This window comes from Salmo trutta, chromosome 29 (assembly GCF_901001165.1).
Source record: "Salmo trutta chromosome 29, fSalTru1.1, whole genome shotgun sequence".
In the NCBI taxonomy this organism is placed as follows: domain Eukaryota; kingdom Metazoa; phylum Chordata; class Actinopteri; order Salmoniformes; family Salmonidae; genus Salmo; species Salmo trutta.
In genome coordinates, this window is record NC_042985.1 from 31,663,544 (window position 1) to 31,690,178 (window position 26,635).

The window sequence follows — 26,635 nt, forward strand, 5'->3', positions numbered from 1 at the left end:
GAATATTGCTCTGTTTCACTGTTTAATTTACTGGTATTCAGTGTGGATTCTAGAAGTGACACCATTGGGTACATATTGGGTAGTCATTTTATCGAACCCCTCATCCTACCGGTTGTCACTGAGTAGCAAGTGAATGGACTATAAGTGGAAATGAAATAAGAATATCACCCTACTTACTTGTCCCTTGTGAACAAGTGATTGTCATGGTCAGTACTCTGTAGCACTTAGGTTTTCTCATGACCTTGACCATGAGATGGCAGTGCAGTGTTTTTCCAGACACAAGGACAGTAGGACACTTAAGTGCGATTTATTTGTCCTTGCCCTACATCTGAACCCACCCAAAGTCAACTTTGGAGCTGAACAGATGATAGTGATCAGTCTTTATTTTATTTTTTATGTTTAAATGTCTGTCATCACTTTTAGTAGACATTACTTACGCTGATGGTCAGCGTAAGTAATGTAGCCTATAGTTATTTTATGAATTATTCCTTTTTGAAAAGTCTCGGATGAATATTTGTTTTGCTTGTTCTGTTTCATGTATGTTGATTGGCCTATTTGGCGATATGTAGCCTAGTGGTATCTACTGTCTACTGCATAGTCGATTAACATAATAGTGTAATATGTTACAGTAATCGGGGTTCTATTGCAAACACTATACTGTAGGCCTAGCCATAGAGATGATGGGCCTACCTGCCACAGCGTCATCAGTGTACACCTGTGTACACGTCACGATCATAGACCACCACTCTCCGCGCCCTGCATGGCAGGGGAAAACCTACGCAGTATCTATCAACGAACGATGATACACACATCGGGAAAGCCCTTCACTATTTACAATTAAATCAACGGGGATAATAAAGATTGCCTCCGGGACCTAGGCTACCAGAAGTTACTATATCCAATGGGCGTCTTCAAGCTTTTAAATACTTTTGAAAGCGTGTGCATACAGGAATGTGCCGTTTTTTTGGGCGAAGACTTTACATTTACAGCAACCGTAATATAATTTGTATTCCAGCTCAGAACTTTTGGCTACAAAAGCCATGGTGTAAAAACGGCATGTCTCGTTTCTTCTGGCCATGATGGATTTTTGTTATTTACATACAAGTATCACAAAGGAGCGGAATGTAGCTCGCCTGTTTCTCCAACTCCATGAATAGGTGTTTTCGGTGCGTGCAGAACAAACCAGAATAGTCCACTTACACTGGTGCGCAACTGTAACGCAATTTGTATCACATTCTTTTTGGAAGCAGCATTTGATCAACGAGGAATATTCGCGGAATAAGCATTGTTACCCCCTTCTTTTAAATCGCCACAACAAAGTAGCTTGTTGTGCGATCGTCGCATCAAAAGTGAGCCGTTTTTATTTTGTCCATTTCGCTTATTGTAAAAAGTGTTTGTTTTTTTGTTTTCAAAGCTACAAGGTGAGTAATCCACCACGCTACTCTAATAAAAGTGCCCGTGCGTGTAGGAGCGTACAGTTAAATCATCATGAGGAACAGCGAGGAGGCGGAGGGGTTTGATGGCGAGGCCTCCAACACTTCCATGATCTCGGGAGCAAGTAGCCCATACCAGCCCACCACCGAGCCCGTACACTCAAGGAATGTTTTGGGTGGCATTAGGTGTGACTTTGAGTACCTGAAGTCACACTTTGGCATATTAAAGTCCGTTGAAGTGGTGAGTTAAATAATTCAGTCAAATCATTCAAGAGACTGCTTGACAGAACTGAAAAACTGCAAAGATGTGCATATGAAAACGCTTCATTGAATGTTGTGTAGCTTCATTTGTATGTGTGTAGCCTGTGCTTGTCTGTTTTTGATAGATGGCCTGACTCTTTAGGCACAGTGACATAGTAGTAGCCAATTTTGCATGTTGGTCACCCGCAGTCCACTCTGCTACACTTTCACATTTTTTTCTAATCAAATTTAGTATCACATGCGCCGAATACAACAAGTTTAAAATTTGACCGTGCAATGCTTGCTGACGAGCCCTTCCCAACAATGCCGTGTTTAAAAATAAAATACACAAGAATGGCGTTATATACAGGGAGTAACAGTACCATATCAATGTGCAGAGAGGTACATGAAGGTAGTACGTGATTTTGCAATGGAAGTAGCCCAAATAATCAAAACTTCCTCTACTAGAAAGAATTCCATATCAACCAGTTCCTTACTGTTCACAAGTTTGGGGTCACTTAGAAATGTCCTTGTTTTTGAAAGAAAAGCAACAAAAAAAACTCCATTAAAATAACATAACATTGATCAGAAATACAGTGTAGACATTGTTAATGTTGTAAATGACTATTGTAGCTGGAAACTGCAGATCTTTTATGGATTATCTACATAGGTGTACAGAGGCCCATTACCAGCAACCATCACTCCTGTGTTCCAATGGCACGTTGTGTTAGCTAGTCCAAGTTTATCATTTTAAAAGGTTAATTGATCATTAGAAAACCCTTTTGCAATTATGTTAGCATAGCTGAAAACTGCTGTTCTGATTAAAGAAGCAATAAAACTGGCCGTTAGACTAGTTGAGTATCTGGAGCATCAGCATTTGTGGGTTCGATTACAGGCTCAAAATGGCCAGAACAAAGAACTTTCTTCTGAAAATCGTCAATCTATTCTTGTTCTGAGAAATGAAGGCTATTCCATGCGAGAAATTGCCAAGAAACTGAAGATCTTTTCACAACTCTGTGTACTACTCCCTTCACAGAACAGTGCAAACTGTCTCTAACCAGAATAGAAAGAGGAGTGGGAGGCTCCGGTACACAACTGAGCAAGAGGACAAGTACATTAGTGTCTAGTTTGAGAAACAGATGCCTCACAAGTCTGGCAGCTTCATTAAATACTACCCACAAAACACCAGTCTCAACGTCAACAGTGAAGAGGCGACTCCAGGATGCTGGCCTTCTAGGCAGAGTTTCAAAGAAAAAGACATATCTCAGACTGGCCAATAAAAAGAAAAGATAAAGATAGACAAAAGAACACAGACACTGAACAGAGGAACTCTGACAATAAAAATGATAAACTTGCATTAGCTAACACTACGTGCCATTGGAACACAGGAGTGATCGTTGCTGATAATGGGCTTATGTAGATATTCCATTAAAAATCAGTTATTTCCAGCTACAATAGTCATTTACAACATTAACAACGTCTTCACTGTATTTCTGATCAAATTGATGTCATTTTAATGGACAAAAAAATAGCTTTTCTTTCAAAAACAAGGACATTTCTAAGTGACCCCAAACTTTTGAACGGTTGTGTATAACAATTGTATGACTGTTTATTTTCAAGAAATCAGCAACATTTCTCTCAGCAGTTTACAGGAAGGGGAAACAGCATAGTTTTATGTGGGGTTTGAGCCAGTACACCTAAAACCAGATGTCTAGGAGGTAGAAAACACAACAACAAAGGAAGATGATGCCTCCCAAAGCTATGATAATTCAGTTGCAGAGGAAACGTCTCGGCCAGAGTTTTGTCCCCTCTTTTGGTGCCAAACTGTTCAGTCAAAGATGGTGCTCTCACATGGCCTACAGATAAAGCACTGTATCCACAGTGCGGAAAACCAGTGGAACTAAGGAAGTAATTAAGTGCATACAGTGCCAAGGGAAACAACCTGAGCCCCCTACTCAGAAGATGCCATGTTTGAATTATAGAATGTTATTTGCCTTCTGTTGTGCTGTACAGCGGTCAAAACACACACCCTCTTGACTCTTTAAGTGAACTCATTGTACAAAGGGTTTTGATGTTCAGAGGATTCACCAGATTCAAAGCCAGAAAAGCCACAGTACCGCGTGACAAGGAGAACGGTGGGAGAGATGTACCTGGAGAATCACACACACCGGAGATATTTGTCTTTGAGAAAGACATCTGTAGCCTGCGTGTAAAGTCTGTGCTGAGAGCAACTCTCTGTGCCCAGGTAGACGTTCACTGCTTGGTCAGGTGAGACTGACAATAAGCATATAATAACAATGTCATAGTGGGAGAAAGCTGACCAACTAGAGGTTACATGAAAACAAACAAAACACTGAGGTCAAACAGGAAGTCATGTCTTTCATTACAGTTACCCAGGGTAAATGTACAGTGGAGACACCACAACTCCCAGGGACATTACAGGTGTGAATGCAACAGGTCTTTCCAGTCTTTCCTGGTCATGCCAGTCTAATTCAATACCTGCACTGGGCAGGATGTCTGAATGTCATTATCTCACCTTATCTCACCTTTACCATGTCTGCCAACCAAGCCGTGTTGACGTTATGGACCTAGTCACTGTTTTACTTTATTAGCCTTGCTTGCTATGCTTCCTCTGTAAGGTGGTGTCATTTGAACGATAGTACAGAGGAGTTGATAACACATTCCTTACATTTACTCATGGCAGCTCATTGAGGAAATATGCTCAAGGTTGACCATAATAGTTTTACAATCGCAGAGTTCCCGTATGTAGGCTTGGTTTGACTGTCAGTTGACCTTGGAGTGCATGTATGCCACAGCCTTTTCCACTGCCACTGGACAATGATTGACTGACTTGAAGGGCCTCACACGGAGCTGCTGAGGTCTTGTGTTTTACTATTTAATCCCCAAAACACCGCTCATTGTAACTCATCTGCAAATGTGCCCCGTTTTGTTCCCTGAACAAGAGCACTCTCAATGTAAATGGATCATCCCAGTTCAATCCACATTAGTGCAGAGTTGATGATTGATATCGTTGAACTAAATTAAACTAGTGATAATGGATTAAAGTGTAGTTTAAAGGGAGGGTTGATGATGATAAGTTATCCTTCTCTAATAGGCTACTCACTATTCAGTTACATAAAATCACATACGATTTCAGCCATAAATCAAAAAAGCATACTTTGTGGGCTAGTAAAGTTGAATGCTCGGTGCTAACCTTGCTGGTCAGATCGGGAGGGTTTTGTGTGTAGTACAGTATATGTCACATTAGTTAAGTTGAGGTGAAACCCTCCTCCAGTTAGCACGTTTACCTCTCCTAAGGACTTTACTATGGGAACTGTTCCTACAGCCACACCCACTTGGTCTCTGGTCCCATAGAGGTTGTTGTTACATAAACACTGAAGGTCTGAGGTTGACCTGGTGTTACTGGGAGAAGCAGTAGCCCCAGGATACTGGTGTTATCACCTTCGGAGAACCTTTCTTTGTGTCAGTCTATGATAACTTTACATGGGTGTGAAAAGTCTCGTGACAACAGGCTTCTGTGGATCTCATCTCCTCTAAGCATTTCCACATAGCTCAAGTCTTTTTACCCAATCAGCTCTTACCCAGTCAGCTCTAACCCAATCAGCTCTTACCAATCAGGTTTTGACAGTCCCTCCTTTTTGTACTGTTTATAATGTAATTTAAACTGTGGCCTTTATAATACCAAAATAAAGCTCCCTTTTCATCTCTTTTGTAGAGTGTTGCCTTTTGGATTAAGTTGTAACATAGCTATTCAGTTGTGTAAATGGACCTTGTAATGTTGATTTTTTTTGGGGTGCTTTAACAAGGGAAAGTTTAATATTATTGAAGGCCATTTTTGTAGGCTGTGTATGGAGCTAAATTAATTTACCAGATGCTGCTACATGTCAGCTTGCACTTCCCATTCTGGAGAGACTGTGTATTCTGTTCTAGTGTTTCTCTCTGACTGGTCTTCAACAAACACACATGATAGGTGGAATTTCTGACTCTACAGACATCTCTGGGGTCAAAAAACAGGAGAAAAACGTATTTTTGCACAGATTACAATGAGCCATTTGGGCCAGGAACGAAATACACATGACACCACTGATCAAAGTTCGTTGGAGTGCAGTCTGTGTTTTGATGCCTACCTCCATTCATTTTCTGGGAAGGGCTGCTTTTATCACGACTCAGCGATGACTTCATCCACTGCATCCACCCCCAGTCTGGACACGTCCATGTTGTTATGTCACGCTGTGCGCACCCAGACAAACACACCTCTAATGGGGTTTCAATTGGCTGCCACAGAGAAAGACATAGGCTCAAAGAATTCCTCACTGAGGTCCCTACTGTAAGTGTGGGGTTGACAAAGATTTGCCGGTCTGAAATAATAATATGTTTGTGTGTGTGCGTGACTGTGCACGTGCTTGTGTGTCTGCGTGAGAAACAATGAGTTGAGCGCAGTGTTTGGCCTTCGCAAGGCTGTAATTGCAGCAGATGTGTGAAGGGTGGTGAGCCAGAGAGCCTCTCAGGAGTGTCGCCTAAGCGCTCTCCTGCCTCAACAACACTATGTGTCAGAAAGAAGAGTGTTGTGATGAGAAGCCCTGTTGCAGTCCCCTGTTCTGTTCATTAACCGGGCTGACAGGTTTACGAAACAGCCCGGGGCTAGGGAGGAGAGGAGGGGAGCTGGTCAGAAGGAACACGACCAGCTGCCTCCCTGCTGCTCCCATCAGCAACTGGTTCAATATACTGGTTGATTTACTCACTGCACTTATCATGTCAGTTGTCTTCTATCTCAGCCAACTAAGATGCCAGTTTTACAGCAAATTCTGACATTGACAATATTGCTCTATGCCGTAGAAAACTGTTATTGTCAGATGGATGACCATCATCCTCAAGGTATCAATAACTTGTTCTTCAGGATAATATATGGCTTAGATGGAGAGGAAAGAGTGGCTACTGATCTGCATTGTGTCTGACCCAGAAAAAGACAGGATGGATTGGGCCTCGACACTGCGCCAACATATTGTATGGAAAATATGTTTTGTTTTCATGACATTTTTTTTATATTACAGATGGATTGGTCTTTTGTCCAGCTTCATTATGGTAATTGTTTACACATAAATCATAGGCTTCATATAGTCTCCAACGCTATTACAGATTATTGTACAGAGGTGAGTGGGTTTTCTCTGTCTAAAGATAACATCACGGCCAAAAATGCAGGTGAATCTGCATATTCAAGTCTCACTGTTGCCATGGAATGCATTGTCTGTCAATCACCTTTTCCATTTAACCATTACAAAACAGGAGTTGGCTCTTCACAGAGAGGCCTCGCTCAAATCGGCATTTCAGACGAGCATAGGAAACAGACAAGAAATCTGAGCAGGTCATACATTATAAAAACAGCATGAAGTGTACGTGTATGCAAATCTGTGTCTCCTTTCATGGCTTCTTGGTAAGGTTTGTTAGGGATGGATTCTCGTGGTTAAATCGCAGACTTGGTATTGGTACTTTTTTAGAGTTCTGGCAGATCCTCAGACGCTTGGCTGTCCAAGTCCCATGTGGGGAGCCGTAGACTGTCAAGAAGTCATGTGAATTCCTCGTCAAAGCTGTGAAACCAAGCATCTGCTTAAGACATCTGAAGGCTCCCCTTAGGAGGGGGATTTTTGAAAAGTGGTATTAGGAGAGGGAGAGAAAGAAAGGAAAGGGATTCCATACGTGAGAGTGTGATGTCACTTTTGATGATGATACCAAAATAGTTCTCTCTCTCTCACTCTCACAATCTCACTGTGTGATGTGTCTAGGGAATGTTCCATTAGTCACCTTTTAGCTTTCTCAAGGTGGTGCGAATGTATACAGTGCATGGGTGCATTAGCATGCTTGTAATTCTCAGACTTCCTATCACAGAGCTCATACATTTTTGATGATAAAAGCTGGACTAGGCCCTCTATCCCAGATGGAACAGATTCTTTATTTAGATCTGCCAGGCAACTAGATCCGATCTGAGCCGGCCCAGATGGGACAAAGCCTGGAATGTGTATGCGTGGTGATGGCGGTGGTTCCGTCTCCCTCAGGCTCGCGCGGACCATCCTACAATCTGCTGGTCTGAAGTTTGTGGAGAGTCGGGCTGATTGCAACGGAACCCCTAAATAACACATTAACCTCCGAGTTCTCCCCCATCACTGTGGTGGAGTGCTAATTGGGAGGGAAAATATATCAATTAACTGTTCACAATGAGGTCGTGGGCTCCTCTCACTCACTTCCCAAAGCAATGCCACTCCATCAGCACCAGTCACCTCAGTCTCATCAAAGTTTTGGAGTAATGTGAAAGAAACGTGGCTAGTGTCACTAGTTGATATATAGTTATCATTACTAAATGGCTAACCCCTGGCATGCCTCAAATGATTAATTAACAATATAAAGACGTCATTTGTGGTTTTCACGTTGGTCGTACTCCGTCTGACTGAATGCGTTTGTTTGGGTTTTATGTGGGTAGTATCATAACGACTTACTCTCTACCCACTCTGCTGTAGGACTGCATGTGTATAGCTTATTTTAAGGCTGTCCTTGACCTGTCCCTCTTCCTCCTCCCTCTCTGCAGGCCCTGGCCCTCATAGCCTTCATCTGCATAGAGACCATCATGCTGTGCCTACCCTGCGGAGGGGTCTACTTCTTTGAGTTTGTGAGCTGCAGTGCCTTTGTAGTCACCGGCGTCCTCCTCCTCATCTTCAGCCTCAGTCTGCACACCAAAGTGCACCACATCAACTGGAGCCTGACGGTGTGTATGCCGCCAACACACACTGACCAATCACATCCTCTTACTGGAGGCAAGAGTCTGGTTCAGATGTCGATAAGCCAATAGACACGTCTTCTGGAGGACTTAATGGGTTGGTCTCTTTGCTTTGAGACTAAAGTTGTGGCTAGTTTAAATACAGCGTTATTACATAGGTATAAGAGCAACTTCACAAAGTATTAACATATGTGATTAAATAAATGTTGATTGGTTGAACTGAAGGGTAAACTGAATTTGCTGAATGTGCACTTGCCTATAAAATGTGGTTGAGAATGAGTAAAAACAAATGCAGTCATAGCAAATGTTAGTGGCGGGTATTCACCAATCCAACATGGCCCCTTTGACTATTTGCCTACAAACACACATCGTTAGAGCGTTGGGCTCCGGTACAGGATGTGTTACAGATGGAAATGGAAACGCTGCTCTGTGCTTAATTTCCAGAACACACTGCATACCAGAAAGAGAAATAGATGGTGAGTTAAAGTGGTTTAAATCCAACCATAACTATCGTATTGCATGGTATACTTAGTACTATGTGTTTTACCTCAAACAGGCATACGGAGGTGTGCCTTTGGCTTTTACTGTTGGCCAAATGAAGCAAAATGAAGCAGGGTTTTTATATATTGTTTTAAATAGGCTTTGTGTGTTTTTCTCCTGAGGCCCACTGGTTTTGGGCTATGCAGGACCCTTCAAAGAGATGGAAACACTGCACCATGTCAACACAACATATGGCTATCTTTGTATTTCTATAATTCAGTACTTCCATATGAAATATATCAATGTCTGTGAATGTGATGTCATAACTTTTTATTTTATTTTTTATTGTCTTATGCACACCGTTTGTGTGAAGAAACAAAAGTCATTTGGTGTGTTTATGCCGTTGTGCCTTTGGGGGTGGGCAGTTGAAACGTCTGTTATCTGTATTTATTTGAGTCAGTTAGAGAGCTGTTGCTTTGTGTGCATATGTGTGTCTGGTTGTGGCTTAAAGAGAGCTGTTGCCATCTCCATGGCTCTTATTGGCTCTAGATTGGAGTAGCGGACTTGGCATCAGCACAGTGGCCCGCTTTCCCTTCATTGTATTTAAATCTGGGACATTCAAGGCTTCTCCAATGCGAGTGGGCTCCAGGAATCTTGACATTACACAGCAGTTTTGACTGAGTGTAAACCGAGAAAGTAATTCTCCAAACACTCCAGTGACACTGAAATGACCCCCTTGTGGAGCCGACTTATAAATGTGGAAAAAGTCTGAGGAGGGTCTGTTCTTCCAATTATGTGCTATTTGATACTGTCATATCAAACCCGTGCTTGATTATATGTTTGGTAATGGTCTATTGCTGTCTTGGGAATATAGGGGAGCTATTCCCCCACCTAAGAAAACGAGAACTGCCATGGGCTTTATCATAAAGCTCTCTGAGGTAACTTTTACAAAAAGTTGTTGAGTGAAAGCTCCTGGAAATGTCACATTTGGTTAGAGGTCATTTGGTTATTCAGATACATTGTTGGCGCTAGCTAAGGGGAGTGAGTTCAGTGTTATGAGTTCTTTTTCTTTCCCCTGCCCCTGGTGAACTGTGTGATGCCGTGTCTCTGGATTTGGATGGCGTTGTGGCGTTGGTCTGTCTTGTGCTGGCAGAGACTGACTCTCTTTTTGTGGCGTGGCCACAACGGTCAAACATGGTCTCAGAGCTGACTGTCTTTTGTCTTTCACACAAAGGGTTTCAAATTACCAACTGCCATGCCAGGGAGTGCCAGCACAGAGAAGGGTGACCACACACACAGACACTGCCAGTTTTAAATGTGGGCGAGTGCTGGCCCAGTCAATGCTGGGAAAGTTTTTGCTCAAAAATGAGGAGGCTGGGAACATAAATCTCAGTACATGCTTGACTGGAATGGCAGCCTGTGGAGGACCTGTTGTGGCCCCTTGACTGGATCTTTGACAATGTGCCAGGTAGTCTCCCCTCTGAGTGTGAGAGCATATGCTGATCTGGTTTGCAGGTTATCCCCTCTCACTTTAGTGCAGATCCTGCTATGCCAGCTCCTTATTCTTTCTGAACATGGAAATCAGGCAGTGTATTGGCTTGAGTGGAGCGAAGGTTTCTGTTTTGATAGATGAACCTGTGGCAAATCACAAGCAACATATTATTTATTTACTTTGCTGACTAATGATTGAACATGCGATACAGTGCATTCCTCTTGCAGATGTAGCTGTGTGGTTTATTTTCCTTGAAGCTTGGCATCTGTTGAAATAGTGTGCAACGCCATCATGTTTGTGTATGCATTAGTAGCTTCTGCTGTTTGTTCCAAAGCAGGTGTCTTTCAGACCCCATGCTGTTTTACCTAGCAGGGTCCATTCCCTCCCCCTACACGTTTAATCCACCTGCAAATTATGGCTTGCTATTGTGATTCATCTGTTGTGCTCGCAGAGCCCTCCTCTCTTACGTTCTATTCATTTTCACTCAGTTATCTCAGAGGGGAGTCCAGGAAATGTTTTTCACTGCAGTTTTTTAAGCCCAGTATTTTGCCACCCAAGCAGAAGACATGCAGTAATTATGCTTCTCTTTTTATTGATTTCATCCCCCCAAAAAGATTGTTGAACTGAATGTATTCTGCAATGTGAAGTCTACTCGCACTTCGGGAGGGTTTGTCTGGATATGCGTGCGTCCTGTTGCCTTGATCCTTGTCTAAATCAGCATAAACACGCAGCTGAAAACATTTGGTAGAACCATTTGAAGGGGATGTAGCTTCTGGAGCCCCGACAGCCCTCCTCGGTGAAAGACCACTCCTAACACACTCACACTTTCTGGCTTCCAGAGAGTCCCTGACTGCTCTGCCAAATGCTGAGCTTGCTGACATCTCCACCTCTCCCAGAGAAGCCAGTAAGTCTAAGCGGCCTGCCTGCCTCTCTGCCTCGGGGCTCCGGGTGAATGAGGGGTTGGAGAAGTGTGTCACTCTGCAGAAAGAGCGAGAGTGAGGCAGCGGTTTGACTGGGGTATTTAAAGGCAGGCGCTCCATCTTTTGCTACTGCTTTACAAACCGCAGCTGTGCATGTGGGAATGGTTTCTCCCAGAGAGTAATGTGCTGGGGTGAGCTGGACCTGGAATTAGATGGATCTGGGGTGAGCTGGACCTGGAATTAGATGGATCTGGGGTGAGCTGGACCTGGAATTAGATGGATCTGGGGTGAGCTGGACCTGGAATTAGATGGATCTGGGGTGAGCTGGATCTGGGCTGAGCTGGACCTAGGGTGAGCTGGACCTAGGGTGAGCTGGATCTGGGCTGAGCTGGATCTGGGCTGAGCTGGACCTAGAGTGAGCTGGACCTAGGGTGAGCTGGATCTGGGATGAGCTGGATCTGGGCTGAGCTGGATCTGGGGTGTGTAGTAGAGGGAGCGTGGCAGTATTGACGCTGAGAAATCAGTCCAGTAACACCAGTTGGACCAGTGTATGCTGTGCTGTTACTAAGGGTGATGGGAGATCCAGCTCTACAAGATCGCCTAGCGCTGCTGTAGGAATGCTTCCATTAAACACATCAGACAGATTAAACCCCAGGATAAACAGCACTTTTCACCGTTTTACATCCCACTGAGCACCGTTTGTCTTCTCTTCACATATCTTGCCAAACAGATCACACACAGACACGCTCTCTATACCTGCCAAACATAGACTGCAAATACAGGAAGTGAGGCATTAGAGTTTATTTGCCCTACATCTGAAGCCAAGTGTGAGACTCAGGCTTGATTAGTTTCTGATTGATTCCAGCATTTGTGTGGTTTGGTGGTCTGAGAGCTGTACATGTGTGTTGGTGCAAAAAAGGGAGACTTGAGTCTGGTTTGGCCAGTGTTCTGGTTTTGAGGGTCTCGCTTGGCTAGTGTTCAGTCTTGAGTCTAGTTTGGCCAGTGAGTCTGTGGGGGATAGTTGGTGTCATGTGAGATGATGTGGGTTATGACTCCCATTATGCAGCTATTCAAATGGGGGGGCATTGCCCCAGTCATGCTGAAACATTTATTAAGCATACACTGAAGGACTGGTCAGCCAGAACAACACATCCTGAAAGCTCACGGAGACACAGTGTCCGATGTTCATGTGAATAGTTAGGTCCTTGTACTAGGACCTTCAGTGACTGCCTTCAGCGCCAAATACTATCAACTGAGAACAAGAGAACAGCACAAACAATTCCAAACATTCAGATAGTTGAAGGATTGACAAGTATGACAATGATGTGGGTTACAGAGACTCTAAATGTGCAACTTCAATATGACAGAAACTCAAATTCTACCATAATATGACAGAAACTTTAAATATGTTACTTTAATATGACAGAAACTCTAAATATGTTACTTTAATATGACAGAAACTCTAAATATGTTACTTTAATATGACAGAAACTCTAAATATGTTACTTTAATATGACAGAAACTTTAAATATGTTACTTTAATATGACAGAAACTCTAAATATGTTACTTTAATATGACAGAAACTCTAAATATGTTACTTTAATATGACAGAAACTCTAAATATGTTACTTTAATATGACAGAAACTTTAAATATGTTACTTTAATATGACAGAAACTTTAAATATGTTACTTTAATATGACAGAAACTCTAAATATGTTACTTTAATATGACAGAAACTCTAATTATGTTACTTAAATATTACAATTCTGAAATACAGCAGGAGCATACAGTACCAGTCAAATGTTTGGACACACCTACTCATTTAAGGGTTTTTCTTTATTTTTACCATTTTCTACATTGCAGAATAATTGTGAAGACATCAAAACTATGAAATAACACATATGGAATCATGTACTAACCAAAAAAGTGTTTAAAAAAAATGTTTTTTTTAAAATGTATTTTATATTTGAGATTCTTCAAAGTAGCTTTGCACACTGTTGGCAAACATTAGTGTCTCTGTACAAACATGGTGAGAGAAGCTAGTACTAACACCTGGCTACTTACAATATGTACAGTAACTATCAGTCTAAACATTACCTGTTAATTAATATGCATGGTCTGTCTGTCTGTTTCTACAGGACCTGGTCAACACTGCAGCCAGCACCTTCTTCTTCTTCCTGGCTTCTGTGGTCCTGGCTGCTCTCAACCACAAGTCCGGAGCCGAGATCGCAGCAGTGGTGAGTTCCCCCGTCCCGCCCCACTGCATCCTCATCCTGGTTACTCCCTGTGACCCCTGACCTGGGCCTTCTCAGAGTGACCACCCTGTTTATTAGTCTGTCTCAGATGTACACCACTGAAACATGGGCTGAGGCCTGGTCTTTCTCCTTCCACCCCCTCATCCTCCCTTCTCTACTCCCCTCTCTCTGTGAAAGGGTTCTTTGATCCGTTTTTGTGCTACGCAAAGAACAGTGGCTGGTGTTACACGACCCACTAGGTTTATGTTGTTTGAAGAGTAGCCTATATGCATCTAAAATATACATCAGAGACCTTTACTACAAAATGTTCAGGGATATGTTAAATAATCAAATCGAATGCAAGACATTTAGCAATTAACTACAAGCCTCCCTGAAGTTTTTCTGTTGATTTTCTGTTTATCAGGTTCTTTGTCTGTCCACATTATACTGCATTTCCTGTTAACTGCTGCCTCCCTGTGGAAGGTAGCCTGAACTACATTTGACCAAGTCGATATGGCATTTTGTTCCCACCTACAGTATAATAAAGCCAAAATGGAATTGCTGCCACATCAAGCTGTCTGACAGTGTGAGAGGTTTGAGGATCAGTTGGCCAGGCAGTAATTGGCCAGCCCAGAGGCGAAGTGTTCATGTTCAGGGTGTGCTGAGAGCTTGGTGGTGTGTGAGCAGAGCCACAGTGAATGTTCATGGCTCCATTGGCCACCCTGCTGCTGCCACATCCACACCATTTACTGACTCAGTCCCTCCCTGGAGGTTATGAGCTGATTTCTGATTCCTGTCATGTCAGCTCTGAGCCGTGACATGGACGTTTACGCTGGAGTTCAGCCCTAATTCCCTCGTTGGAGAGAGAGGTAACACCTCATTGGTTTCTCTCTCTCTCTCTCTCTCTCTCTCTCTCTCTCTCTCTGTTTCGCTTTCTTTTTCCCTAGGTCTCTTTCTCTTTGACTATCAACCCTCTTTGTAACCCTCAACCTAATTTTGATGTCTCTCCCTCTCATTCTCTGTACCGCTCGCTCCATGATCTCTTGCAGATTGTATGCATTGTCTGGCAAAGCTTGCTTTACACAAAAGAAAGCATGCACGCCCTCGCACACACTGCTGGTCCTTTGATTCCTGTGGTTGTGCATGAGGCTGGACCAGCAGAGCTGTGTACCACGGGCGCCCGGCCGGTGGCCTGTGGATTTGTGCTGAGTCGTTTATGGTACAGATGTTCTCAGCAGGAAGTTTCTATTAAACATCCTGGGCTTTTCAGGCCTGGAGGGGGGCCAGTTAAATCCCTGGGCTCTCCTTCTGGGGAGGGATGGAGGGAGTTGTGGGAGGGATGTATTTGTTGAATTCCACTCTGTCTATTTCTTCAGGGGCGTAGACTGTATAAAGGGCTGCGATTTGGAGAGAGATTAGACACATTGTGTGTTACTGTTTAATCCGCTAAATGTCTTGCTGTAATTATATAGTAGTTCCTGCTTGAGATGTATTTACTACTGGAAATATTAGGAAGGACTGGAAGGAGGTGTCATTTCCTCCTATACTACTTGGAAACCTACATTTATTTGAAGTTCATAGTAACAGAAATTCTGTTGTGTTGAATCATGTTCTTGTAACTTCCTGTGCAGATATTTGGCTTCCTGGTGACGTGTGTGTACGCTGTGAACACCTTCCTGGCTGTGAAGAGGTGGCGTATGGGTGACGGGCGCTCAGTGGCGGTCCAGACCAGTGAGTACATGCGAGCCCGCACTGCCTCCCGGGGAGAGATGGAGACACGGCCTGACCTGGCCTGATGGAGGTGACATTCTGAGACCAAGACTGACATTTAGGGCTTCTATCCTACCATACCCTCTCTCCCACTACCCCCTAGTGACATAACCAATCACTGTACCCACTCCATGGATGAGCACTGCAGCCTCTTTTCTTGGGGGTCTCCTTTGGCGAGAGTCCCTCAAGGCCTGGAGCCAGAGCCCCAGCCCCCTGAGAGTACCAATACACAGACTGGGTCAGAGATCTTCCTCTGTCGACAGTCATCAAGAGAATTGACTTGATGTTAATTCAGTGTTTTTCTGGTTTTGAATTCAGCGTGGTTTGAAATCTTGCTCCAGTGTTTTGTAAATGCTCTTAACTGTGTGACTTGGTATCTATGGCCGCCAGCACTAACTGTACAGGGTTTGGTGTTTATGTTACTTGCAATACGTACAGGTAGCACTGTCTGTTTAGATATGGAATGATTTTTTTAACGCTACAGATCTGACATACAATGAGAACAACAGTTTAATGAATTCAATTGATTTATATATTTTTTAAGTTGAACTTGAAAAAAAGGACCAAAAGGTTACGCCTATTTGTTATGGCAGGTCAACCAGTTATTAAGGTATTGAACTCAGATTCTCCTGAAACACATTCCCAACACAGTTCAGTTCCACAATGTCATTACATTTCAGTTGTGTCTCCCTCTGTAGAAGATATAAAGTAACCATCCTCAGTGTATCTCACTAATACATCACACCGAACCACATGGACAGGAAAATTGAAGGTATTAGTTTTTGACTATTTTTATTGCAGGACTTGATTTAGTTTCTTCAGAAAGTATTCATACCCCTTGACTCATTCCACATTTTGTTGTTACAGCCCAAATTCAGAATGAATTAAATATGTGTTTTTCTCACCCATCTACACACAATACCCCATAATGACAAAGTGAATACATGTTTTTAGAAATGTTTGCTAATTTATTGAAATTCAGGCTGTAACATAACTAAATGTGGAAAAAGTCAAGGGTGTGAATACTTTCTGAAGGCAATGTAGTTGGTATGGGTGCTATTTGTAAATGGTTAAAGAGTATAAATGTGACGTGTATAGGTGTTGTACCTGTAGTATATCTGGCCTTGTGAGTGACCGACAAATTGCACAGCGGTACGTTACTAACATGGTGGTACGTTTGGTAATTGAACGAAATACTGATAAACAGGCGCAGGTCGAGGTCAGCGTCCATAGCACATCTCAGGTATTGGCTGATTCATCATTTATTTTTGAAACTTAAATGTGGCAACACATACGCTTGTCAAAAGATGTTGTCTTGTTAGTAATTGGGTCCATGGCATACTCATTCACAGAATGGCGCACCAATGGGGTTTTACTTTTTGCCATGAATGTATTTAGTTGAATGTGTGATCATATTAATCTTATACAGCAAACATTATCACATACCTTATTTCATAAAACACCCTCGCAACTTCCTGTATTCTTTTGTTGAGATCCCATTTATGGAGATGTAGCCCAAGTCTGTTCATATGCGCAAGTTTGTACTGAATGTGTCTAGGATGAAGGACTTTTAGAAATGTTGACTGGTCATTGTATTTTTTGTTCTAAATAGTATTGTGTGTTTACATCTACACAACATTGTGATTCCAGGTGTTCTGTATTCCACTGAGCCTGCTGGTAATACTGTATGTATATGTGGATTATGGTAAGGATACCATCAGAGGAACTGCTCATGGTGGATGCTTTATATGGACTGAAGTGCACCTTGTGGGACATCTTACAAATGTTTTAAAAGATGCCATCTTTGTCAAAATGATAATAATTTGTGTTTAACAGTTGATGAACAAATATTCTTTGTGAGAACAATCTTAAGGCCTAACTAAATTAATGACTTTGTAGGCGAGGGCGGGAACATTGCAAATCTCAAATTGCAGATTTAATTGGAATGAATTGACCGTAATAACTGTTGATTATGATTGAAACGTGTGAGAGGGTGGGTTTGTGTGAAGAATAGACAATCAAATGTTTCTATTTATGTCTCTCTATTCAACGAAGGACTGGTTGATTGTTTTAAGTGGTATATTATGCCTCGACGTCACAGTAGTGGGTCCATCTCCTTTATCTAGCAACACATTATGCTACAACATACAGTAATAGACCATATGAGTGCATATGTAATCCTTGCTTTAACTAGTAGTGAAATGATGTGACTATAGTGGAACAATACAAGTTAATGCTTCATGAAGGCCTTAACAATCTAGAGCACTCTGTAAATATAACCTAAGATTTTGAACTGGGTGTATTTATATTACAATATCTTGTAACATGCTTAAAACAACTCTACCAACAGTGCTTCATGCATAGGTTATGACTTGTGTCAAGGTTTTGAACCACTCAACACCCGAAATGGCTTATCTTAAAATGAAGACTTAACTGCTCTTATCTTTTTAAAAGTTTGACCTTGATTTTCTTAAATGCTCTGTAACTAATACAGGTATTTATTGTACTCTAGGAGGCAGTCATAAAATCTGTGTTGTTGTATTTAAAGAATTTTCTGTAGATTTAACAAAACTATGGTTTATGGTGACAACGTTGTTTCAAAATAAACTGGTTTGGAAATGATGATGTCTTAATATTTTATTAAACAAAGTAAAGCTTACAATGGCTGAAAAACAACTCGTTCCTTTCTTCTTTTCTTTACTTGACCTGCAAATTGATAAATGTTTGATGTACAAACCTGGTAAGAAAACCTTAATAGGAACCTTTTAAAATAGGAAAACATTTTGGTGTACCATTTATCAATGAATGCAGTCCTACCACATTTGCAGCTAACTTTTCAAACACAATCACAAAAGTCTCAGTGCTTTTCCATTATCAAACGTTTTCGGAATTGGTAGAAAAGAGAAACATTCCGCTGACAAATCAAATTCAAACAGGAAGTGGCCATTTGGGCAGTCTGGTAAGAGTTGCTAAGTGCCATGCACAGTAAGTATTTTCAGTTCGGTGAACATGGATCTGTAACAAAATGATTTTAATGCAAGGATATCACATCAGATACAGGAACATTTTCAATAAAGGTTACCAGAAATGGAAAAATCAAGCAAAGCCAGTACGATGATTGGACAGATGGTGTAACCAGCCAACCAGCTGCCAATCTTTTCAATTATGTAAACCTCATAAAAACATAGGGAATTTCTCCAGATTCTTCCATTTAAATGTAGTGTCATCTGCCTTTGTTCCCCATGCTCCCCTTGGCATTATGGAGGCTGAGCAACTGTAAACCAAAAGCCATCACCAAAACTACCACAGTTCATTCACAGCTTCAGAAATGTATTTCAGAGTTTGGGCAATTTTAGAGCATTTGGAAAATAATACTTGAACCGTAATTGATCATTGTATGTGTCAGCATTCCAAAGCGCTAAAGACTGAGATAGGAAACCTGTTTTCACATCAGTTTCAAATGAAATGTGAATCCTTCAGGATGCCATTGATGTCTGCAGTATGGCTGTCTTCCTGCCAGGCATGGTAGATTGGACACACACACACACACGGTCCCTGGGGTAGAACCTCTTCAGTCTGAGTCAGAGTCTGAGTCGTTGTACTCTATAACACAGAACCAGAAAAACACTTTTACAGTTAGGTTATGAGCTGTGCCTGTCTGTGTATGACACATCCCCTCTGCCTGTCCCTTCCAAAGAGGGAAGTGAAGTGAATGCCTTGTCTTGCTGAGTCCTGATGTCTCTGACCTCCTTATGCAATGATCAGGAATTCAAATTAGAAATGAATATAAAGCCTATATAATCCTACAAGCTAATCATGATAGGTAAAAACACATTTGCGGTCACCATGTGAACAACATCGATGATTAAAGAGCTAATATAAATGTTAGTAACATAGTAATAACTAGGTTGTGCTGAGATAGTTTCAGGGCAAATGAGAAATCAGAATTCAGATGTTACCATGTTTTCTTTATTGAATAGATTAGCTACTCAGCATGGACAGAACTAAGCCAACAATCTGCACAGATTTTTAGACGATGTGCTGACTCCACAAACGCACTCCATGAGTATTCGATCCCCACTGACCTATGTGACCCTTGGCTGAGTAAACTTGAGCTATGTGGTTCACAATGTGGCTAATGATTTCTACTACGCGCTATCAGCAAACTGCAAATTTGTTGTTTTCCTAAACTATCCAAACACATTTCCTTAGAACTGACAGAAACAAAAACCCTGAATGGAGAGTCAGCACCAAGTTTTAATTTCTATATTTCCTGTGTCCATTTTGTGAGAAGAAAAGGAAAGGACTGAATGTTTCTGAGGGGTACTGTAGCAGCTACAGTCTGTAGCATTAGGGACAAAACGTAGATTACGTTAATTAGATCATACTATATACTAGACATGATCTGAAAGAAAGCGTTACCTGAGGTTCTTGGTGGGTCGTCACCCAAGTCCCCTCCTTGTTTGAGGAAATTAGCCAGGTCATTAAAGATGAAGTAGAAATCCAGCGCAAAAACAATGGTGGCTATGAACCCAAACACCTGTAGGGGTGGAGGGAAAGAAAAACTTTGATATCAATGTGAAACAGAAGGGGGTGAAGTGTCTGACAGAAGCTAGCTATAATATGATATCCAGACACAATGAAGTAATGCAGCGGAGTAACCAGACACGACGTCTGAGTTAAACGTTAACTTTAGAGTTCAATGTGTAAACAGTAAATTAGGGGGGGATCAAAGTCATTCCATGGAGAGCCTAGTGTCTGCCGGTTTTTGTTTTTTCCTTTCAATTAAGAGGAGTTCCTTGCTAATTAGTGACCTTAATTCATCAATCAAGGACAAGAGAGGAGCGAAAACCCGCAGACACTCGGCCCTCCGTGGAATGAGCTTGACAACTGTGCTGTTAATGGCGAGGGGACACAGCTCTGATCATGGCATAGGCTAGATTAGAGATGTGTGGATAGTGTCAAAGAGCATTTCTTACCCCTGCTGCTTTAGAGGCCCCGTCTGTGAACTTGGAAACTGATATTATGGAGATTATAAAAAAGATGATGGACGCACTGACACAGCGCAGAAAATCCTAAAAGAGAGAAATAATACAAATGAAAAAGTAGTTTTCACATTTGTTTTATAATTGTCAGCAGTGGCTACCATCCCTACTGTACCCAAGTGGACTATAAATATACTGAGTGGACAAAACGTTATGAACACCTGTTCTTTCCATTACAGACTGACCAGGTGAAAGATATGATCCCTTATTGATGTCCCTTGTTAAATCCACTTCAATCAGTGTAGATAAAGGGGAGGAGACGGGTTAAATAATGATTTTTTTAAAGCCTTGAGACAATTGACACATGGATTGTGTATGTGTGCCATTCAGGGGGTGAATGGGTAAGAAAAAATATTTAAGTGCCTTTGAACAGGGTATGGTAGTAGGTGGTAGTAGTGGGTTTTTCACGCTCAACAGTCTCCTGTGTGTATCAAGAATGGTCCATCACCCAAAAGACATTCAGCCAACTCGACACAACTGTGGGAAACGTCAGAGTCAACATGGGCCAGCATCCATGTGGAATGTTTGACACCTTGTAGAGTCCATGCCCCAATGCATTGAAGCTGTTCTGAGGGAAAAGGGGGTGCAACTCAATATTAGGAAGGTGTTCTTAATGTTTTGTACACTACTCACCATGAGGGGGAAGTGGAATCCCTTAAATCGCTCATTGAATTTGGTGGAATAGGCAAAAAGGAGGAAGAGGGCAGCCAGGAACTCAATCAGGGGTGCTGTGACAAAGGCTGCTGCCGTGGACGCCACAAAACAAATGAACGCGATGAGGGACAGAGCCTGGCGGAGAAGACAGAGGGAGGGAGAGATGGAGAAATTGACCAATAGAATGCAGTAAAGGCATTATAGTTATTTTGGTCCAAAATCTCCCTTTCAAGAAATGTTGCAATGCCCCGAAGCTATTACATTTCCTGTCTCAAGCTGTAAGGAGATGCAGCTGTTGAATGACAAATAATATACACAGACACTCACAGATACACTACAAGCCTATACTGTACATTCTAAAGTTTTTGCTTGTTTATACACAAATGTGTTAATGTAATTGTTCACTTTAGCTAATCATGAAAACATGTTTGTCTGGTTGAGCACAAATCCTGAAAGATGCAACGGTCTTTGTGATTTCAAAGATCGGAATAAGTCTTTATGATCAGCATGCAGTCTCTCGACGAATCACAAGTTTGTGTTTACTTTGTAAACGCATTTTTGGTGATAGTGCTTGTTTTCCTACATCCTCTTGTCCTGAGTTCCCCCGGCCAACACCATTGGACAAGACAAGCCCAGGCACTGTTATTCTACACAGAGAGCCATCTTGTCTTTGTTACACTGGGTCATCAAAACCACAGACATGGCTCGACTTGGGTAGGGAACTCCCCCAAATGCAACACAAGACTGCTACTGCAGCTTTCATAGATACAACCCTGAACACACTGTTCATCTATCTTACACTTAGAATGTGTTTCATCGTCGAATAACGTTGAATATCTTCACAAGGCACAGCAGAACTGTGCTTCTGCTTATCAGACATTTTGTCTGACCTTGACATGACTAACGTTTCTCATCTCAGACACCCACTGCTATGTTTCTGCATAGCAGGAACAGTTCATACCTAATATGTCCTTGGATAGATAGTAAAGCAACAAGGTCAATTCTCTAGGAATCTTGGAATCTAACATTTGCTTCTGAGAATTCTGGCACGACACATTTCTTGTAAATTGGATGCTACAAGCGACAAACTAAATGACTTAAGCAGCATTATTGTCATTCCAGCTATTACGATCAGGAACATCTCTGCATATGTTTTCCAGCTGTCTTGAGCCTCTACTAAAACCAGCATATTTTATATTGTATCGTGAGTGTTTCCATTGTTTTCCAATGGTTAAAGTCATAGTAGCACCCGTGTGGTTTCTAGCGCAAACAGGGGAGAGGATCATATTCTTGGTGTGTGTGTAAAGAGGCTGCATTGTTCTTGGAGACTGATTTCTTTACCTTATAGCGCCAGTCAGCCAGAGCCCTCTAAAGCCCTCTATTCTATACAGTATAGCTTTTGGGCTACATGCCCTCCAGCAGAGTCAGTTAAGTAGAGACTGAGAGGGTTGATAATTGCTTTATGCAGCACATCCATGAACTGAATCTCACATGTCAGACATAGGAGGGTCCATGATAATAACATATTTGAGTTCAACCGGTTCAAATCCTTGGTGATGACCCCTTTTACAGTAAAGATATCTAAGCAGACACACTCTTGTTTCACTTCCTGATATCTGAGGTTTGAAATAATCCATAATCATTGAAGAATTAATGCAGCTAATTTATTTGCAACCATTTGTAATTTTAGCAAACTATCTCTTTTAAATGTATTTTTACCATGACCATTTTTGTTTACTTGCATGTGCAAACGTGTCTCTACAATAGGCTACTGCACATCATGTCAAAACCTATTAGTAGATATCCAGTATAACAGTAATACACAGCAGAAGTGCGACAGTAGACTGACCACATGAAGTATAGAATACATTACAGTTGTATGTAAGGTATATTGCTTGCTTGTATAAACATGAATTAGCCTACACAAGGCTACATGAATATGAATGATTGTTTACAGGCTATATGTCTCCAAAATTATTCATATGCATTGTCTTTCGAATAACTGGTATACATCTCATCTGAATTAAAAGGTAGTCAGTCGTAAACTTAAAACCTTCCAAAGTAAAAAAATATGTGGCTAACTCTAATTCATAAATCCTTTTTTAGCGCCTTTGACGAAAACAAAATGAGAACCGTGTGATGGACACATTGACCTCTATAGAAATGAGCAGAATTCAATGGTTGTGTTTTCCATATAGTTTACCTAAACAGCTGGTATACAATATCATAAATTAATCCTAACAAAAAACTACTTTTGAGCATTCAAATGTGTAACACTGAATAGCACAAACCCGTTAAATCGGTGTGCAGCCCGCCCCCGTCATCTAAACTTCTAAGCATTTGCTTGTCTTGGCAGCGTTGAAGAAAAGTATTCGGAAGAAGCAATGGAAATAATGACACTAATATCTTATTTGAAATGCTACGTTACCACTTCTGCAATAAGAAGTTGTCCTTTCCGTGAAGATGCGAATTCTTTGGCGATTGGGAGAATAGTTTGAAGGACACTTTGACTCGGTCCAGTCGTATCGGGAGCTTCGATGTCCCCCATTGCAAAGATAAAGTTTGAGTTCAGTATTGGTTACAGATCCAGCGGGCTGGAAGAGATGAGAGTGGAAAATGCAAAGCCTCGAAAAAGCGTGTTGCTTCTTGAAGTGGAAACGGAAATAATGACAGAGCGAAAACGTAGTTCACAAAAGCTCAACATCTGCATTCTAGAGATGTTAGATGTTATACTGGGTGGACTGCGCCATGTGCATGCTAATATGAGTCAAAACTAAAATACTGTAATGTATCTGTTAAAATTGTTGTGATGTATCCCTCGAGTTTTATAAATAATATGTTATAACTTTATAGGCCTATGGGCCAACTTTATGGGAACGTCATAAACAGCTCAAAATGCAATAGAAACATTACTTTAGAATAACGTAGACATAGACTAGGCCTACATGTAACCTGACATTGTTAAAAACATTATGTTTCAAAGGTGTATTTATTTTATATACATGATAATTGTGTTGTTGCATGGATTAAACTATACAAACAAAGGGGCAATCTGCAGTTGATACATACATTTTTTTATTTAGAAATTAATGATATATGTACACATATATAAATGCCTCATGAGCTTAGTTCAACTGTCATACACCATCAGAACCCAAAATATAAGCTTGTTTTACTCCAATAATTGTAAACAAACAAAATGTAAACAAACACTATATAGCCTCGAAACATGGTTAAAACTATCATGTTGATATCATTGATGGTCAGTCCTTGCATACATTGCTCTGTCTATGAATTTGTGAGTGGTTACATTTCTCCAGCCCCATATCCTTCAGGTTTCTACCAAAACGGGCCGGGGCCAACCTTTGTTATTGTTTCAACGGCTGATTGCCCCTTTAAACCTGCACATATAAATGCAAGGACTGACATATAAGAGAATGAGCATGGGAGGAGACCATTATGGTGTCTTCAGTTCACAGTGCCAGTTGCTGCTGTTCTTGGTTGATTGAATGTGACCCTCTTGAAAAGCACGTAACCATCCACACACCACAGGCCTGTTGCTATGAAACCCACTATCTGGATAGGGAAAATATACAAGACATTTACATTACATTTTAGTCATTTAGCAGACGATCTTATCCAGAGTGACTTACAGTAGTGAATGCATACATTTCATACATTTTTTTATTCTTCAGTACTGGTCCCCCGTGGGAATCAAACCCACAACCCTGGCGTTGCAAACACCATGCTCTACCAACTGAGCCACATAGCTGACATTTCTGTAATAGTTCATTCATTAGTTGTACTGGGTGCCAAATGTGGGATTACAGTATAGATTAATGTTAGTAGAAATGTTCACAAGGATTATAATGCCTTTGGGCAGTTCATTATTGACAGGAGGGTGTGTAAGATGAGGCATCACCCAGAAACCCAGTTCTATAAGGCCCCCAATTAGGTCAACAAGGAATACATTTGTTTTTATCTTACCCCTCCACCCAGGGTCCCTGTCACTGTGTAAGTGGACACTGCTATCAGACTCAGGATAAGTATGAAGACTGCTGCAAACAGTGAGTTGAACAAATCCTGAAGAAGAAAAGACAATGGAAGTTAGTCAGAAAGCTTGACTGCCTGACATTTTCACAGCAGTTAATCAATGTAAAATACCTACTGTAAACGATGTACTGTAATTAAGTAGGTTCCTTACAACGAGAGGCCAGAAGAACAGAGTCAGCTTCTTGTTCAACTTCAATGTGTACAGCAGAAGCAGGGAGAATGTGATCACAAACTCCATGCATGTAGCTGCAATGTATTTGGGCCTGGATGCTACCGCAAAACACACAAATGCTACAGACATAGTCCCCTGAAACAGAGAGCATTGGCATTTAGGAAATTATAGGAAATGTTTTTTGATTGTTTCCATTCAAAAATATTTAAGAAAAGTCTAATCCCACAAATTGAAATGGTTGTTTCACACCAAAAGCTGTGAAAATGCTGGTAGTTTAGTTTTCATTTATTCAAATGTAATGTCTACTAGAGGGCATGCAGTATCTTGTTTAACATCGTCATCAACTACTGGGTTTAACGTTTGCACAGTTCACAGGAACTATAGCTCTGATATTCACTTCTACCTCTGTTTTCTCATAGATAACATATTTAGGAAGTAATGTATGTCAATATAATCTCTCTATAAGAGTAAGCAAGTGTAATATCCTATAATAATACTGTGCAATACATTCTTGCTGTTTTTATCAAGTTTACCCCAGATATATGGCTTTATCTGTGGTGATAAGTCTTTCCAAAACCCAGTGGTTTATCAAAGTATGAAAAATGTCTCACCATCTCTACTAATTTAAGGACACCCCTCAAGGATCGGAGAAAAGCAGTATCAACCTCCATGGTTAACGAAGGGAGGTTACTGGTTGTTTTGGAACAGTCGTCTGCCATGTTGTTAAATTTCAAAGAACCAGCTAAGAGTTTGTGCTTCCTGAAAAAGCTATTTCTTTCAGTTGCAGGAAATTACAGTCCGTTGCTCAGAATGTGTGCAGTGTTTTCACACCCATCACTGTTAAACACACTAGGCCTTATCATACTGCTTGCATGCCACTAACACATCAAATCAAATAAAATGTTATTGTTCACATACAAGCAGATGTTAATGCGAGTGTAGCGAAATGCTTGTGCTTCTAGTTCCGACTATGCAGTAAAATCTAACAAGTAATCTAACAAATTCACAACAACTACCTTATACATACAAATACACACAAATGTAAAGGGATGAATATGTACATATAAATATATGGATGAGCGATGGCGTGTGGCATAGGCAAGATGCAGTAGATGGTGTAGAATACAGTATATACATATGAGATGAGTAATGTAGGATATGTAAACATTATTAAAGCGCCGTTATTTAAAGTGACAAGTGATACCTTTGTTAAGTCTGTTTATTTAAGTGGCCAGAGATTTGAGTCTGTATGTTAGCAGCAGCCTCTCTATGTTAGTGATGGCTGTTTAACAGTCTGATGGCCTTGAGATAGAAACTGTTTTTCAGTCTCTCGGTCCTCGCTTTGATGCACC

The 26,635-nt window shown here is 41.3% G+C and overlaps 3 protein-coding genes across 4 annotated transcripts; 1 reads left to right on the forward strand and 2 right to left on the reverse strand.

Moving 5' to 3' along the window:
• The first annotated feature begins 719 nt into the window (after nucleotides 1-719).
• On the forward strand, nucleotides 720-17,981 carry cmtm4 (CKLF-like MARVEL transmembrane domain containing 4). Its single transcript, XM_029721798.1, has 4 exons — nucleotides 720-1,674; nucleotides 8,272-8,448; nucleotides 13,494-13,592; nucleotides 15,221-17,981. Exons 1-4 carry the CDS (start codon nucleotides 1,489-1,491, stop codon nucleotides 15,383-15,385), a joined length of 627 nt encoding a protein of 208 aa, XP_029577658.1. The 5' UTR covers nucleotides 720-1,488; the 3' UTR covers nucleotides 15,386-17,981.
• A 2-nt stretch (nucleotides 17,982-17,983) lies between these two features.
• Nucleotides 17,984-23,742, reverse strand: cmtm3 (CKLF-like MARVEL transmembrane domain containing 3). Its single transcript, XM_029721799.1, has 5 exons — nucleotides 23,487-23,742; nucleotides 21,038-21,193; nucleotides 20,339-20,434; nucleotides 19,782-19,899; nucleotides 17,984-18,962 (listed from the first exon to the last, which is right to left on the reverse strand). Exons 1-5 carry the CDS (start codon nucleotides 23,604-23,606, stop codon nucleotides 18,931-18,933), a joined length of 522 nt encoding a protein of 173 aa, XP_029577659.1. The 5' UTR covers nucleotides 23,607-23,742; the 3' UTR covers nucleotides 17,984-18,930.
• A 369-nt stretch (nucleotides 23,743-24,111) lies between these two features.
• LOC115167404 (chemokine-like factor) lies at nucleotides 24,112-26,125 on the reverse strand. Of its 2 annotated transcripts, none has more exons than XM_029721800.1 (4): nucleotides 25,895-26,125; nucleotides 25,227-25,418; nucleotides 25,046-25,141; nucleotides 24,112-24,634 (listed from the first exon to the last, which is right to left on the reverse strand). In XM_029721800.1, the coding sequence occupies exons 1-4, from the start codon at nucleotides 26,000-26,002 to the stop codon at nucleotides 24,527-24,529; spliced, it is 504 nt and encodes a 167-aa protein (XP_029577660.1). In that variant the 5' UTR covers nucleotides 26,003-26,125; the 3' UTR covers nucleotides 24,112-24,526. The 2 variants fall into 2 exon arrangements, with proteins under 2 accessions (XP_029577660.1, XP_029577661.1); XM_029721801.1 differs by having other exon boundaries at nucleotides 25,263-25,418; nucleotides 25,895-26,108.
• Between the last annotated feature and the right edge of the window lie 510 nt (nucleotides 26,126-26,635).

What these genes read in the sequence shown, in the direction of transcription:
- cmtm3 (XM_029721799.1), bottom strand. Translation starts at nt 23,606, where the DNA reads ATGGGGGACATCGAAGCTCCCGATACGACTGGACCGAGTCAAAGTGTC. An exon ending in AACTTCTTATTGCAGAAGTG is followed by an intron (nt 21,194 to 23,486) that starts GTAACGTAGCAT and finishes CTTCTCCGCCAG; the next exon opens with GCTCTGTCCCTCATCGCGTT. An exon ending in CGACCCACCAAGAACCTCAG is followed by an intron (nt 18,963 to 19,781) that starts GTAACGCTTTCT and finishes TCTGTGTTATAG; the next exon opens with AGTACAACGACTCAGACTCT.
- cmtm4 (XM_029721798.1), top strand. Translation starts at nt 1,489, where the DNA reads ATGAGGAACAGCGAGGAGGCGGAGGGGTTTGATGGCGAGGCCTCCAAC. An exon ending in TATTAAAGTCCGTTGAAGTG is followed by an intron (nt 1,675 to 8,271) that starts GTGAGTTAAATA and finishes CCCTCTCTGCAG; the next exon opens with GCCCTGGCCCTCATAGCCTT. An exon ending in ACATCAACTGGAGCCTGACG is followed by an intron (nt 8,449 to 13,493) that starts GTGTGTATGCCG and finishes CTGTTTCTACAG; the next exon opens with GACCTGGTCAACACTGCAGC.
- LOC115167404 (XM_029721800.1), bottom strand. Translation starts at nt 26,002, where the DNA reads ATGGCAGACGACTGTTCCAAAACAACCAGTAACCTCCCTTCGTTAACC. An exon ending in TCCTTAAATTAGTAGAGATG is followed by an intron (nt 25,419 to 25,894) that starts GTGAGACATTTT and finishes TCTCTGTTTCAG; the next exon opens with GGGACTATGTCTGTAGCATT. An exon ending in CAGGGACCCTGGGTGGAGGG is followed by an intron (nt 24,635 to 25,045) that starts GTAAGATAAAAA and finishes TTCCCTATCCAG; the next exon opens with ATAGTGGGTTTCATAGCAAC.